General features: G+C 33.9%; 2 protein-coding genes across 2 annotated transcripts in view; both read right to left on the bottom strand.

Moving 5' to 3' along the window:
* Positions 1 to 1,893, bottom strand: part of LOC128990440 (QRFP-like peptide receptor) — a 37,529-nt gene extending 35,636 nt beyond the window's left edge. The window contains exon 1 of the mRNA XM_054412804.1: positions 1,853 to 1,893. The gene's annotated coding sequence lies outside the window, so the exon portion shown is untranslated. The remainder of the gene's footprint in view (positions 1 to 1,852) is intronic.
* Positions 1,894 to 9,943: 8,050 nt separating this feature from the next.
* On the bottom strand, positions 9,944 to 14,410 carry LOC128990219 (splicing factor 3B subunit 6-like). The gene is made up of 4 exons (XM_054412515.1): positions 14,124 to 14,410; positions 12,093 to 12,211; positions 11,331 to 11,460; positions 9,944 to 10,137 (listed from the first exon to the last, which is right to left on the bottom strand). Exons 1-4 carry the CDS (start codon positions 14,148 to 14,150, stop codon positions 10,045 to 10,047), a joined length of 369 nt encoding a protein of 122 aa, XP_054268490.1. The 5' UTR covers positions 14,151 to 14,410; the 3' UTR covers positions 9,944 to 10,044.
* Positions 14,411 to 15,479: the final 1,069 nt, after the last annotated feature.

The raw sequence follows: 15,479 nt of genomic DNA, 5'->3' as shown, positions 1-15,479 counted from the left end.
TTAAATTCCAAGCGATAACAGTGGCTTGCAGGAGACGCGCGGAAGGCCAGTTGGATGAGGACAAAGAACCCGGCGATTACTGAGGTAATTTCTATTTGTATATAACATATATTAACTTTCCCGGGCTGAATTATGTTTTTTTTTAGTTTCACATACATCTCTAAAGCCAGTTGCGACAGTACCGATATGTTTGGTTAGGTTAGGTTAGGTAAGGTTAGGTTAATTCATAACCTAACTTAACCTAACCTTACCTAACCTAACTTAACCTTGCGGGGCTTAAATTATATGTTTATTGTTTTCTAAGAACATCCTGATGACCGTAGTATAGTATGAATAAAACTGGGGTTGACCAAGTAATTGCGCAGAATTACCTTCAGGGTATGTTTGGCTTTGATTTTATTAATTATTAAACAAAATCTGACAATTTTAAAATGAGTCATGGATCTTAATTTAACATTAAAATGTATTTATTTTTAAATTTGTCTTTTTGGACGTATATCCCCAATTCTAAATCAATCCCAAAACTCTTTATAGTCCTAAATAATTCGTAACATTGTTGACTTTTATTTTAGCTATGGATTACTTATTGGGTTCGTGATATTTGTCCTTAACCAAAGACAAATTTCTAAAAAAAATAAATTACTGTCAAATAAAGATTCATGACTCATTTCAAAATTTTCAGATTTTATTTAGCGATTGATAAAATTAAAGAAAAACATTTACAGAATAATTTAAGACCAGAAAGAACTTGGTGAGTTATTAACAACCCGAGTTATAAATATTTTAATAAAAATATATTTCTAAAAAGTTAAAATTGATATTGTTCTGAGGTTTGTAGCTGGTCTTTAACTCGTCTGATTTTAATGCTCAAGAGCTCAAATGGAAGCCCTTACAATACTGAATATTTTAAGGCCAGAACGAACTGCAACCGTTATAAGAACTGGATATATAAGAAAAATAATCTGAAAAAAATTATCAAACTACGAAACGTCCATAAGAAATGTATAGGGGAGAGTTTTTGTTTGAACTTATCTTCTAAACTAAAAAAGATATATAAAAACGGATTTCGGTATTGAAATTAGTGTAAAAATGTAGTTTGAAATGATATGTCACAATACTATCATTACATTAAAAAAATATATCTATGTCCAATATGGCGGATCCAAGATGGCGGACAAAACCGCGTTTCCTATTAAATTGAAGTACTAATGACCTAATAAATATCGGCGGTGGTCCCAAGTCAGTTTCTCAAAAAATGTTCATACAAAATGCATGTAGTATCTTTTTTCCAAATTTTTCCAATGTTGGGAAAATCCGCCATTTTAAATTGTGATTTCAGTGGTTTTCTCGTGCACCGATTTTGGCAACTTTTAGTATGTTGTTCTGCAAACCCAACACTACAAAACAAAACCATAAAACGTTTTCTTGCAATTTTTTTAAGGTCATATCCTATATTTCTCTGACTAGGACTATTACGTTAATTTGATAAAAAATACTAATATTTTAAATATTTTATTATTTATACGGGGTTTATTTTTGGTTGTAGGTACATGTATTTGGTATTATTTTAAAGGTAATTTCAGGGGGAAAATAAAATGTATTTACGACTTTTCACCAATATTGACTGGAAAGTCAGAATTTCGATAAAAAGCAAAAAACTACTGGATTTGACCGCCATTTTGGAAAAAAGGTGGTGTTCCACCAAAGATATTTTTGGAGACTTTTGATATGTTATTCACAATACCTTCCACTATTGAATAACAATGGTTTCATCTGTGTTCTAATTATTTCTAGGTTTTGCTATTTTTTTCTTATTTTAAGGCGCCTATAAGGTAAACAGTGACTTACGTACCAAGCCTTTGACAGACCAAAGTGATGCTTCCTCTGCGGCTGCCACAACAATACTGTGTACTGTGGTGGTAGAACGAGTGGAGACTGGATTGGAGTACCTCAGTCAAATCTGATGCCACTACGTCTTTGGTTCCATTAATAAAATCTCCTGCTTCCTTATTATTATCATTATTTACTATCTTCTTCATAATGCAATGCAATGAAATGCTTTATTTTCCATTAGGCATAAAGTGCAATAGGCATCGTCAAAACAAATAACAATATATTACCATTCATATACAGGGTGTCCCATAAGTAAACAGCCAAACTCCGGGAAATGGTTCTATGGGGAAAAAATCAAGAATAAGATTTTTTCCAAAATCGCATCGTTAACCAGATATTCGCCATTTTGTTTTTCCACATTACCATTTTTATCTTTAAAGGTTTTCAACCGATCATTATGAAACTTGGTATGTATGTTAAGGTAATAGAGACCCATGTTAGAAAAAAAATCATTAAATTTCAAAATGGAGGACGTTTTAATTGTTATTTTTTAATAAAATCAGCAATTTTTTAGTAATTTAAGTTTAAAAAATTAAAATGGCCGCCATTTTGAAATTTAATGATGAATCAAGATGAATTTTGTTTCTAACATGGGTCTCTACCTTAACATACATACCAAGTGTTTTAACGATCTGTTGAAAAACTTTAAAGATAAAAATGTTAATGTGAAAAAACAAAATGGCAAATATCTGGCTAACAAAGTGATATTGGAATTTAATGTTATTCTTGATTTTCTTTTTTTTACACATATGTATAATTAGATTAGTATTAGATTTTAGTAGTTTTTCAATTATCAATCATTGGGATGACACCACCTAGGTGCGTATTTTTACCCAAATATGAGTGAGGGACAAGTGTAGAATTGTGTGTAATTTTTGCTAATGCTATTACTGTACTGTACTTCCAAAATATGTACCAAATAAAACCCATGAAAAAAAATTGGAAATTTTCTATTCCAAAACTTTATTTTAGGAATAGCTGTTAGTCCAAACTAAATTAATTAAAACTCAACCAATTCCCAACAGATTTTAATATATAAGACCAGAATTGGAACTTTGTCTAGTAATAAATTACTTTTGTTCATTGGATTTAAGAAAATAAAAAGTCCAGATAGGTGGAGTGGGGGTCGAGCTTGACTAAGGGAAGGGCTCTAAATGTGACTTTTTTAGTTTTTCGTTTATTTATCGGAATCTGTTTAAGTCATATTGAACGGTGTTATGTAAAAAAGTTAGAGCAGACAAAATTCCCTACAAAAAAGATTCAATCCACTACTTTTGTTTGCTCTAGGAACAACCATGTCTGATCTATGCGCTTCATAAGTTGTGAAACAGACTTAAATTGCATGTATCAGCGTTCTAAATGCTTTCAACCCATTCATTTGTAAATTATATGTAATAATGCCATTCTGTGTACCTATATTATTAACTTCTAAAGCTTTACATATAAGGTGAAATGTGAATTTAGAATATTTATAGGTAGCCTACATTATTTATATTCATAGGCAACTTGTTACATCGTATGCTCAACTTTTTCAGTTGTAATCATATGTGTCGTACGTAAAGAAACTTTATGGTGTATTAATTCTGCACTGTTGTGCTGGATAGTTACTCAGATTTTATCAACAGCACAAATCATGCTGAACAACAACGACGAGCCACCACCAAGACCGTATCAGTCGACATTGATTTCACTGAAAATAGTGACGTAGCCAGGATTTCAAAATGGAGGGGGGTCGACCGACCGGGCTTAGGTAGAAGAGGGGGGGGGGTCCGGGAAAATCTTTGAAAATATAGGCCCAAAAACGGTATTTTTTAGCTCTCCTGGCATTGAAGATAATCAACCCTAACGCCAATCCAGTATTATTATATAATTTTACGTTTAATTTAATAAAAAAATATTATATTTAGGACCGGAAGGGGGGGGTCCGACCGAACCCTCAGGACCCTCCCCCTGGCTACGTCACTGCGAAGAAATGACAGTGACAGTACAGCAAGAAAACCTTCTTTGTAATGACAAAAAATAAGGCCAGGTTCATCAATATGCTGTCTCATAAAATGATCTCCGAGGGGATTGAAGTCAACAAGCTGAGGCTGATACTGATACAACTGTGTGGTGAAAAAAGCAGCATTCAGTGGTCATGTTGCTATCTTGAAGAACGAACTTCAACCTGAAGGCAAGTGAGCGCAGCGAACGAGCTCCAACCTAAAGGTGAGTGAGCGTAGCGAACGAACTTCAACCTGGAGGCGAGTTAGCGTAGCGAACGAGCTAACTTGAAGGCAAGTGAGCGCAGCGATCGAGCTCCAACCTAAAGGTGAGTGAGCGTAGCGAACGAACTTCAACTAGGACGTGATTGAGCCATGTGAACGAGCTCACTTATGAAGTAAAACGGGGCAAAGCCCGCGGGTACAGCTATATCCTATAAAGGAAATAAAGGTTTAATTTTGTTTTTAAAAGGCTTATGTGTAACTATTTTATCAACAGATGTAAAGATCAAAATGTTTCTATTTCGTGTTATCTTTCCGTTGCAAAGCACGGGTACAACAGCTAGTCATCTATATAATTAATACGCTACATGAAACTTTGTCGGTTGAACTCCTTCGCCATTTCTTAACTGATTTTATCCATTGACGCCTCATTGGAAAGAGCGTGTAGCGTAGATTTGCAAACTGGCCTTACATTTTTGAAAAAGCCCCTTGGGCTCTGCCCCAGTGGCTTTGAAAGTTCCCATGTTATCCTTATGAAGAACATAATTGTTTACATTTTGATCAGCTGTATAACTTAATTGCTGTTATTTATTTTCCAATTCAACGAAACGCATAGGTTACATTTAATGATTTGGTTGAAATTAAATATTTGCTACTTTAATTTACATTCGTACTTTATTCCAATGTAAAAAATCGAGAAAGCCTGGGCAATTTGATATATTTTACCAAAAAAGAAAAATTAATTGACAGGGTACTGAATTTTTGAGCAATAATTGAAAGAACCGATTTTTTACCATGGAAACATAGGAGTCATAGAACACCACCAAGTAGAAAAAATAGAGATTTAAAAAAAACATTTACTATCGTTATCATCCTAAATAATGAAGAGCACTTACAAGATGAAGATTCCCACAAACAATGAACAGGGATGTTAGCCAAAGTGTTACTATTTTGTAGTAAACACTGACTTAACTTTATGATGATCGGCAAAGGAAAACACTCTAGGGCTGAATTAAACTGGTACGGCAAGGACATTAAATATATGTTTTAATAAAAGTCAAGTGATTTTAAAATAATATGACTACATCCAAGAAACCTTAATAAAACTTTCACTGAAGGATTTGCATTATTCACATTTAAGGGAAACAAAAAACCATCTGAACGACATTTGGCCTTTCAATTCTGCATTTTTTTCAGGTAAATATAACTGACATAATAACAGTAACTAGGTAGCCAAATTAATGCCAATTGAAGCAAATAAAATTATGACAGAGAGGTTATGCAGAAAAACAGGCAGTTCTTAAGTAATGTAAACAAAATGTCATCGCTATAAAAAATTACTGAAATTTGTAAACATACTAGCGACAACGGGTAGTACTATGCAGACTACATTATCATTGACAAAGATCAACCTGGACCACCTAATGCGGCTATAAGTGGGAAAGATATGTAGAACACTAAAAAACCAGATCAACTTTTGAAAAATGATCAAATATTTACTAGAAATGTTGATTATATGTAACTGTTAGTCACGTAATCTATGAGCTGAGTCTTTTAAACTCATCGGAAATTATGACTTTTATTCGCTTTTAAATAAGTTAATTATTTGTTTTTAAATACTGTAACTACTTTACTTCTTTGCAATTGCTCGATTTCGAGCAACATGTACACTAGTATATATTAAAACGTGACAGGGTTTTTTTATTTGACGATTCTGAATCAACCACTTGACGGATTTTCATGATTTTTGTGTTGAAAGAAAGATAATTTTGAGAACTAGGGAATGTCGCCATAATTTTAGTTTAGGGTTTTAGTTTTTTTTTAAATTAAGTTTTAAATTTTAAAAAGTCTAGCAGCCTACGCTAACATTCTATTGTAGCTTTTGGTATAATACCATTTGCTTAACGTAACAGCTGTAAACATTCAGCGTTTTCGACACAAATTCAGCTTTTGAATGAAAATGAAATGACATAAGTAGAATTGACTTATTTATACTATGTGTACTATAATCATTGATAAGTTCATTTAATCGGTAAGAGGATAAGAGTTTATTTAAATATAAATAGCAAAATAATAGATGTTCTCATTTATTTTTTTGAGCGGTCTTTAAAATATTGAGTTTGTTTTAGTGAAATATAATTTGTTATAACTAACAGCTGGTTCAATAAAAAATATTCTATAGAACTATGAGGCTAGTTTATTTATGAGATTTGTTCATTGATTATAGGAAATCAGTAGTAAGATTCTATAACCATTGCTGCTCACGAATCTTCAAAAGAAAGCTTATGAAAATTATTTTCTCGACTTGAGGAAAGGTTGGGAAAATAACAATGATCACATGTTTTAATTCATCTTGGAAGCTTTTTCTTTACAATAAATTTTGAACTGCTTAAACTATGCTTGAATTAGTAATAGACACACTATTACTATTACTTTTAATGGACTACCTACTTGATTCCCGTACGTAGGACGGGCCAACAGCTCGTTATTTATAAAAGTGAAATTATTTAGTAGGGATAGCAATCTCGATACTATCTTCAACGTATTTTACAGCTCGACTTCAACGCAAATGGAAGTCTCGACAGCCAGTGAGCGAATGATCCTAGACCCGAGAAAAAGAACTGGACAAACATATTTTCTTCAATCTATTGAACAAAAGGAATAACGACATATATTTGTTTAGTTTGACTGGTCTATAATGCAAAAAAGGCAATTTTAGCCAGTAAAGTAACGGTAGTACGTTGTAGCAGATTTTTATCTTCCTGAAATTTTACAACATAAGCACTGACGTCACATACTAGGGGGTAAAATTCCGGCTGCGAATTTTTGAGTTTCCCAACATGAGTCGACTAGGTTAAAGGTAGAATTAAACATATCTTTTCACGGTTGTGAATTTAATCATAACAAATTAATTATATAAATCTAGAGTGTAGGGCCGGACTTTTACTCTCTTCATGAATATTTTTGTCGTTTTCTAACTTAGTTTGCTTAAAATAATGGGGCAATATGATTAAAATATAGTTCCATCACAAAAGCAAAAGTGTCTTTATCGACCAGCTCTCTCATTTTCAGACCTCGACTTTGCCTCAATCCTAAAACTTGAGCTCATGTGAAAAGAGCCACTTTACACCCTAGTGATGAAATATACTATTTAACAATCAACATAAAACAAAAGCAGACCAAATATGGCCTATAAATGGTTGGAAAACAGTTGTTAAATTGTTTCTTTTGAGGTAAAATTTAAAGTGGTAGAAAAAGAATTATATTGTATGCTATAACTAATTGGATTGGTTTAATATTTACATTTAAATCTACATTTAAAATCACAATCTAAATCTAAAGTACATTTAACATAGATTCCAATAACTGGGTTAAGGTCAGTCATCTGAGTGACATAAATACTAGGGTGGTCTGCCATTACACTTTAGACGCATAAATGAGCGAAGCATTATTTAAAGATTGTCAATGGCTAAAGCAGCTAACACCCTTCAATATGTTCCCTTTCAACAGATTCACCGTTTGTTTGCCTGATATTATTTAAACTAGTGTACATGTTGCTCGAATTCGAGCAATTGCAAAGTGTTACAGGATTTATTTTAAAATGAATAACAGTCATACAATTAATTTAAAAGAGTCAACTCAAGATTACCTGTGTGTAACTCAGACCATGTTTATCTTCGTTATTGATAAACCTAAATCATTCCGGCCGGTTTTCTCCTTCTCAAAATACCTCGCTGTACAGGCAACACAGGTCATTGACAGAGGGCCAATTGAGAACGAAAAGTCGTTTTGGGGTAGTGTTTGGGTGCATTTGTAACCAATAGTTGAGATTGTCCAGGGTCAGGTGCTGACTGTGATGAGTTAAACCTATTACGCGCCACTGTTCTGTAGCTGCGGTCGTTATCACGATTACGCCTCCTGTCTATGTTTCGTTGTCGTCGCGTCGGAGGCATTTAAAAGAAGAAAAAAATAAACAAATTATAGCTACACAAAACAACGATAAATGCACAAATTTAAGTTACAATCATGCTAACACGATCCGTCATAGCGACACAAAAAAACTATAAATACACACATTTAAGATACAACCATACTAACACGATCCGTCTTGGGGGTTATGTTTAAACAAACTCAAATAGTAAATAAACGTACTCAATGTGTTTCATTGAATTGAAAAATAAATAACAGCAGTTAAATTATACAGCTGATCAAAATGTAAACAATTTTGTTCTTCATAAGGATAACATGGGAACTTTCAAAGCCACTGGGGCAGAGCCCAAGGGACTTTTTCAAAAATGTAAGGCCAGTTTGCAAATCTACGTGACACGCTCTTTCCAATGAGACGTCAATGGATAAAATCGGTTAAGAAATGGCGGAGGAGTTCAACCGACAAAGTTTCATGTAGCGTATTAATTATATAGATTCTAAAGAATGAAAAATTTATCTGATAGTTCATACTGTACCTTTGTAGTGAAACTGGCCATCCTGGCCATTTTATTGTACTTTGTAAATGGGAATAGCAGGATGTACTCGTGCAATCAACATTTGTTCTACAATCGTCAGGTCAGTTAATTCGTTCAGGACACTTGACACATCCATATTATTTAACGCCGTGAATTTAGTTGCATTTGAACGACAACGCGAACAAATCGGTGGTTGGTTTGAAGCTGTTAGTTGTTGGCGATGACAGTTAGTGCAAGTGTAAGTAAAATGTTTGTGCATCTAATTCATGTTGGAATTGATTAGCTAACTGCCTATCATTAACAGCTTCTTCCGCCACTGCTTCATCTGGTTCTTCTTGTTCACGACACCACTCTCTTACAATATTTGCATTATCGGTGCGACGACCAATATTATGACGTGGCCTTTGAGGCATGCTCAAAACAAATATAGCAAAACTGTTACTTCCATTGATAAACTGTTACATTCCAACTTTAACCTATGATGAAAGTAAACATTGAAATGTAAACAAAACAGTTACAAACAATTAACATATGTTTATCTTATTTAAATGAAACGAGATAAACACATATGTCATAAACACAATATGATTTTTCTTTCAACTTGCATTAAAATAACAAGCGAAATTGCGTGACCCGTAAAATAAAATCCAGAAGGAAATTTGCAAATATTTTTACCAAAACATTGTGCTCAGTATTCTTTAGCTGTTGGCCAAATTTCTTATCAATTGGTCAAGCCATTACATTCTGATGCCCTTACAAAGAAGTTACAAAGTGAGGGAAAGTGAGCTTCGCTCAATAATTTATATCTGTCCAAGATAGGACTCCCCCCAATAGCCTTCAATGATATGACATAGTAATGTTTTGTTGTCATGTATGTTAGCCTTATTCTACCCCATTTTACAACTAAAAATCGTGATATTTCAGTTATTTTTTAAACGATTTTTTGAACTTGATGGTGTTGTTTAATAGGGAACTGAAAATGCTAAATAAAAGTGTTCTTGGCATTTTTCATCAAATCAGCCATATTTAGTATTAGTAATATATGTTCAAAAAATTAAAATGGCTAGGAAAGGTTTAGGCATTTTGAAATTTTAAGTTTAATCAAGATAAACTTTTTCTCTAACATGGGTTACTTCAACCTTACATACCTAACAAAGGTTAAAAATTTGATGTTAGTTTTGAATAATTATATGCATTATGAAATTGAGATTTGTTAAAAACATTCTCACTGATCGGTTGAAATAACCTTTGGTAAGTTTGGCTTACTATATTGATCACACAAGACTATTAAACTTGCAAGGTAGTTTAGTTAGTTTACATTACTCCTCCTCCCGGAAAAATGTTATGTTGGCAAAATGCTGTAGGGTGAGATCATCAATAAAGTTTTTATGACAAATACTTTATTTTACTTTAGGGAAACCATATAAAAATTAATTATAGGTACATTAAAACACTTATGTATATACAGAAACTTAAATCAAGCATCACTTTTTTTCATCCAGTCCGTATTTACTCTTGACTTTCTCTAATTCCTCTTTCTTCTTGTCGACATCTACCCTCTTGAATGCTTTGTTAGCCTGAAAATGTGTGATAAAAATGATTAAGTATTTTATCAGATCATAATTTATTATCCATCAAGTTAATAACCATGTGAGATAAACAGCAACCCTCAATAAAATTATTTCACATTGAATGTACCTAGGATAGCGAGTTGGATTTACAGTATACTTCCTGTAACTTGGTCACCTTGGAATCGAACCCTTGTCTGAACTCGAACAAGTCTTGAAGGTATACAGGTCAAGACCAAACAAATTTTGTTTGCAAACTATCAGCAGCGAGCACTTATGTGGATGAGAGGTAGTCTCGCAAACTAAACTCATTCATACAAGAGGGAGTCTATTGTATTTGGGAAGAATTTCATCGGGATGTGGAATACTACCCCCTAGAAACCACCCCACCCCCCACCACAGGTGAAACGTGACATCACAAAATCTGCCAAATAACCAATATGGGTTTCCACAACTGGAATACTACCCTCCTAGCATAATGTGATGCTATGCTATGTGAGTGATTCTGTTTGATAACAGAAAAGGCACTTGGGGAATATCATACAGAATTTTGAAATGTTACAGCAAGTTTGGACATTACAATATACAGCAAGTTTGGTGAGTTTAGGACAGTTTGACAACGAAACTTGAGTGTCTGTAACTGGAAAACTACCCCTCCCCCAAATCTTTGTTATCAAAATGACGTAGGAACCTTCTTGGGGGGTAGTTGTCTGGAGGGCAGTCTTCCGGCGACTCATTTCATCAAATGTTGGTTAATGCGGTTAAACCTTCTCAAATTAATTTCATTCCTGGTGTGAATATAAATATTGTATTCGTACTGTAAATTGTTTTTGCTTGCATTATAACACACCCACAAAGATAGGAAAAATCACATTTACATCAATATCACATTTTACAGGAAAGCCAAGTGTCTGGCTATGATTATTTTTAAAGAATATGGTTCAGCTAGCTTACCAGAAAAAAAGAATACATGGGCTAAGAGATCCTTCAATCTTAACTCTGCTAACTTTTTTTAGAAATTTCATGCAGACGAATTATCCATATAAAAAAATTCTATAACCTTGTGGAAAAACTTTTTACTTTTCTGTTTGAATGAAAATGACTTTCAAGTCAAACATAATGGCCATCTCCATTTTAGAAATGTTTAAATGTACCTAAAAGCAAATAATACTACATAAAAAAATATTTTCAACAGTACCAACCTGATAGTACAACACTACAAGATATCTGTTACAAACGTTGAAGCCAGACAGGTGATCACAAGCATTTTTTGCATCAAAAATATCTTCATAGACGACAAACGCAGTACCTCTTGTGTCAGCAGTGTTCCCACTGAAAAAACATGAAAGAGTAGCACAGTTAAAAATGTTGTTTTTATAAAAGTCAAACCTGGGCCTTGGAGAAAAAGTAGTATTATTGCTCCTCTCCCAAGTTAATGGCATTTTAATTTGCAGCCAGTCGTTAGCTGAGATGCATAAAGTAGCCTATTAGCTACAATCAACATTTTAATGTTTACATATTTTTTAGTTGTAAACTGTGTTTGTGAGTCTGGAAGTTTAAAGAATGATAAGCTCATCAAAATCCAAACTTAACTTAATTATGGAATGGTTTAAAGTAAAACTGAGCCCAACATTTTGTTATTAAAATTAAGTCTTCTTTTTGTCCGAAAATGTACTGTAGACACGATTCACTCATCCAACACTAGCAGTGTACATTGGCATGCGGGGTTCCTAAAAATACTGATTTACTAAAAGACATCTAATTGCTACGATATCTAGCAGAAAAATATTGCTAAAATAGATGTTGAATTAGAACTTTACTGAATACGATTTATTAAAGCCGAATGCCTTTGGAAAGAACTAACCTGAAAATTTACTCACACCTAACATATAATCCGTAGGTCTAGGGCTACTAGTAAAACTTTGACCACAAAGACCTTAAAAAAAGAAGTTCTCTTTACTTACACTCTTATTTGACGAATAGCACCATACTTCCCAAATATATCATACATTTCTTCTGCAGTTATTTTGTAGGGAAGGTTACGTATATATAACACTCTATTCACCTCAGGGGGTAAGCGGACCTGGAACAACAAATCCCATCAACATCATCATCACACATAATGGTTTCAGGAACAGAGGCAATTCATTAGTAGGCCTAAATGAAAACATGTTGGTCCAACCACCAACAGATATTTAGAAATAAATGTACTCGGGTGCTCTTTTTCAATATCCTACACTGGAGATGGATATTGATCCCAGATAAGATCAGCCACATAAAGAATCTGTTAACAACATATTATGACATACCATGCATGTTAGGTTTGAATGACTAGACTTCTAAGCTAGGCTACTTGAAATCGAGCAAAAAATATAAGAGCATAAAAAAACAATTAAGTAACTTGCAAATCCAAATAACAATTAATAATTCGGTACAAATGTAAGTAGCTTAGGCCTAAAGCTAAATCTTGCAAAAGAGGATTATGTAATAATATTAATGAGCTTGTTTCAGCATAAAAACATAAGGACTCAAAGAGGTTAAAACAGCATTGTATCTTGTAAGAACACCTATTAAAAGTAGACATATCAATTAGATACTAGATAGGTTAGTCTAACTGCTGAAATATATAGAAATTGAACGTTCAAACAAACCATGACTTACTATTGTATGACTGAACTAATTTGAAGTAAACAAAGTCTAGAAAGGATTATTAATGTACCGGTACCGGTAGGCCTAATTGAATAATTGTAATTGGTATTTATATGCCTTATTAGGCATTTACTAACGGTTTTGAATGGGAACGATCCTAACTCTGGTCTTGTTCTCCTCAACCTTTTGATAGGCCTTATGGGTATATAGTTTGGGACCAAAGTTTGGTCGTGGACTATGAAGTCCCGAGCTCGTGAACCACCCCTAAGACTAAAATACCATGCTTTTGCATGTCTGATATTATTATTTCATTGTGTTTCACCCACTATTTAATGTAATTGTGCAAAAACAGTCTGGAAGTAGCATAAATTAATGAGTCGGTTCATTGTAACCTAACCTTTACCTTCCTAATCTAACCTCACTTCAAAACACTTATTGCAGTCACGAATCCGCATAAAACCCGACCTAGCCACCTTCCTCACATGCCTAAATAAGAAATTTGATTATTTGGTTTTAAAACGAGTTGATTTCATTCCGCATTAAGTCAAGTATAAACGGCTGTTTGCTCTCCTCCTCACTCAGTCCTCAGTCCACATCATATTACCTTGTTCAGTACCACTCAATTATCCTTAGATTCATAATCTTTACCTTCCTTTTACGGCCATATTTCGTAAAAATACCATCGGGTACACTTCCATATCTGTTGGCACAAACAACCGAATGAGTAACATTGATTATTCGGTTGTTTAATTCAATATAAACTTATCGTTTGGTTAGTTAGGTTAAGTTAACCTTACCTAACTAACCTAACGATTTATCGATCGGTATTTTCATTCGGTTGTTTGTGCCAACATATATGGAAGTGTACCCAGAATCTCTCCGACAAAAACTGATTGTATTTTTGGATTCAGTGTGGAAAATACTGTAAGTAGACATCTAAAAATTATACATCATATCCCAATGTAGATACAGTAAATATTTGCCCAAGGTCTATGTGGAACAAACTTACAACTAAGTTAGACCTACGCTAGCTCAGGAAAACAAGCATAGGGCCTAAACACTAAATAGGCTAGATTTTAGATTAGGTAGTCTACTTACATTTAGTTTAATTAACTTAGCTAAATAAGCTTATGTGGAAATATTTTGATATCTGACGGCATCATATTATTGAGTAGCCTAACTTATAACCAATGATAACCAAACCAAGCCTAGGACCCAACCAAAATCTAAACTTAGGCTTGGCTTAACTTAAGTTATAGAGTGAATTTATTGTACCGTAACAATTTATAGATAATTACGATGGGTATACCAAAGTTTTGCCTATAATCTTACATCTATAAACTTACATTAGCTCTCTTTTGCATCATAGCCATGGTGAATGAGTGTTAGTATCCAAATGCAAAGTAGATATAGAGAGTCCGTGGACAAATTACTTAGTTTAAAAGCAACCAAACGTAAAAACCCCCCTTCTTGCACTTGCAGCACTGTAACTAAACAAAATTCAATTCAAAAACTAGCTATTCTATGAAAATCTCGATATCATCACAGTTCAGCAGCTTCACCTAAGAAACTAGCCTAAGCCTAACCAAACTTTTGTTTGACAGAGTTCATTCAATGACCAATCAAACAAAAACAAAACAATCCGTCATTTCCAATATTCCATTATTCCACAAACCAGTAACCAGGAGTTCAACATTTCATGTTTTTTCCAATCCGGCCCAGATCAGTTGAGACATTGATTATTATCCTTTCACCTTGGATTATGATAGTATAAATATAGTCAATATAGTGTATAAAGTTCAGACAAAGAATTTTAGGCAATGATTTGGACCACAGTTTTCTGGTTCTCATCAGCCAATTATCATAGGCAAATTTATTATTATGATATCATGCATCGACGTGGTTAAGAATTTTAGAGGGTCTTTAAATTTTCTGAAACACTGAGCTGCTTTGAAAAACGGAAGATGAAGCCAAACTAGCTGTTTGCTCGGCAGCATGGATTTAAACCAATGCAAGTAACTTGTGTAAATCTGGTTAAATGACTTATGCTCACGGCCACCTTTAACTACAGGCCGCGGCCTGGTAGAATTGGCAACGTAGCAAGTACAGTAGTGTTGTTTAGTGACAGCTGACAGCAGACGTCCCATAAGATAACATGCCAGACATGTGACATAAGTTATTAATTCGCACTTTATTGATTTAAATTTACGTTTATGAACATAAATGTATTAAAAATATTAAAAATAAAACACACAGGAATTGAAAGCCGGAACAATATGAATTAAAATCTATATCTGTACATTTTAAGCGGAGTCAATATTGTCATAGTCCAGTGTAACCAATCTTTCGTTAATACACAAAATACCATTAGCTGCTTCCAAACAAAACAGCTGTTACAACACCACTTACGACGTTGCCACTTTGAAGGCCGCAGCCTGTCACGGCCGCCTTTAACTCCAGGCAGACCGCGGATTTCGAAGTGGCAACGTCGCAAGTGGTGTTGTAACAGCTGTGTTGTTTGGAAGCAGCTAATGGTATTTGTGTACAGTATTTACGAAAGCTTCTTTACTGGACTATGAAACAACACCACTTGCGACGTTGCCAATTCCAAGGCATATTTCATACGCCTTGGCCAATTCTATCAGGCCGCGGCCTGTAGTTAAAGGCGGCCTGTAATTTTTTACAGCATTCAGATTATTCAG

Source organism: Macrosteles quadrilineatus, unplaced genomic scaffold (assembly GCF_028750875.1).
Source record: "Macrosteles quadrilineatus isolate MER2022 unplaced genomic scaffold, UCM_ALF_1.0 Scaffold_3__2_contigs__length_128488019, whole genome shotgun sequence".
In the NCBI taxonomy this organism is placed as follows: Eukaryota; Metazoa; Arthropoda; class Insecta; order Hemiptera; family Cicadellidae; genus Macrosteles; species Macrosteles quadrilineatus.
Note: the sequence above shows the minus strand (reverse complement) of the source record. Positions and strands in the feature narration are given on the sequence as shown.

Excerpts from the sequence above, each read along its gene's own strand:
- LOC128990219 (XM_054412515.1), bottom strand. The coding sequence starts at position 14,150 with ATGGCTATGATGCAAAAGAGAGCTAAT. Across the intron at positions 11,461-12,092 it reads GCTATTCGTCAAATAAGAGT|TGGGAACACTGCTGACACAA; the intron begins GTAAGTAAAGAG and ends ATGTTTTTTCAG. Across the intron at positions 10,138-11,330 it reads TTGTAGTGTTGTACTATCAG|GCTAACAAAGCATTCAAGAG; the intron begins GTTGGTACTGTT and ends ACACATTTTCAG.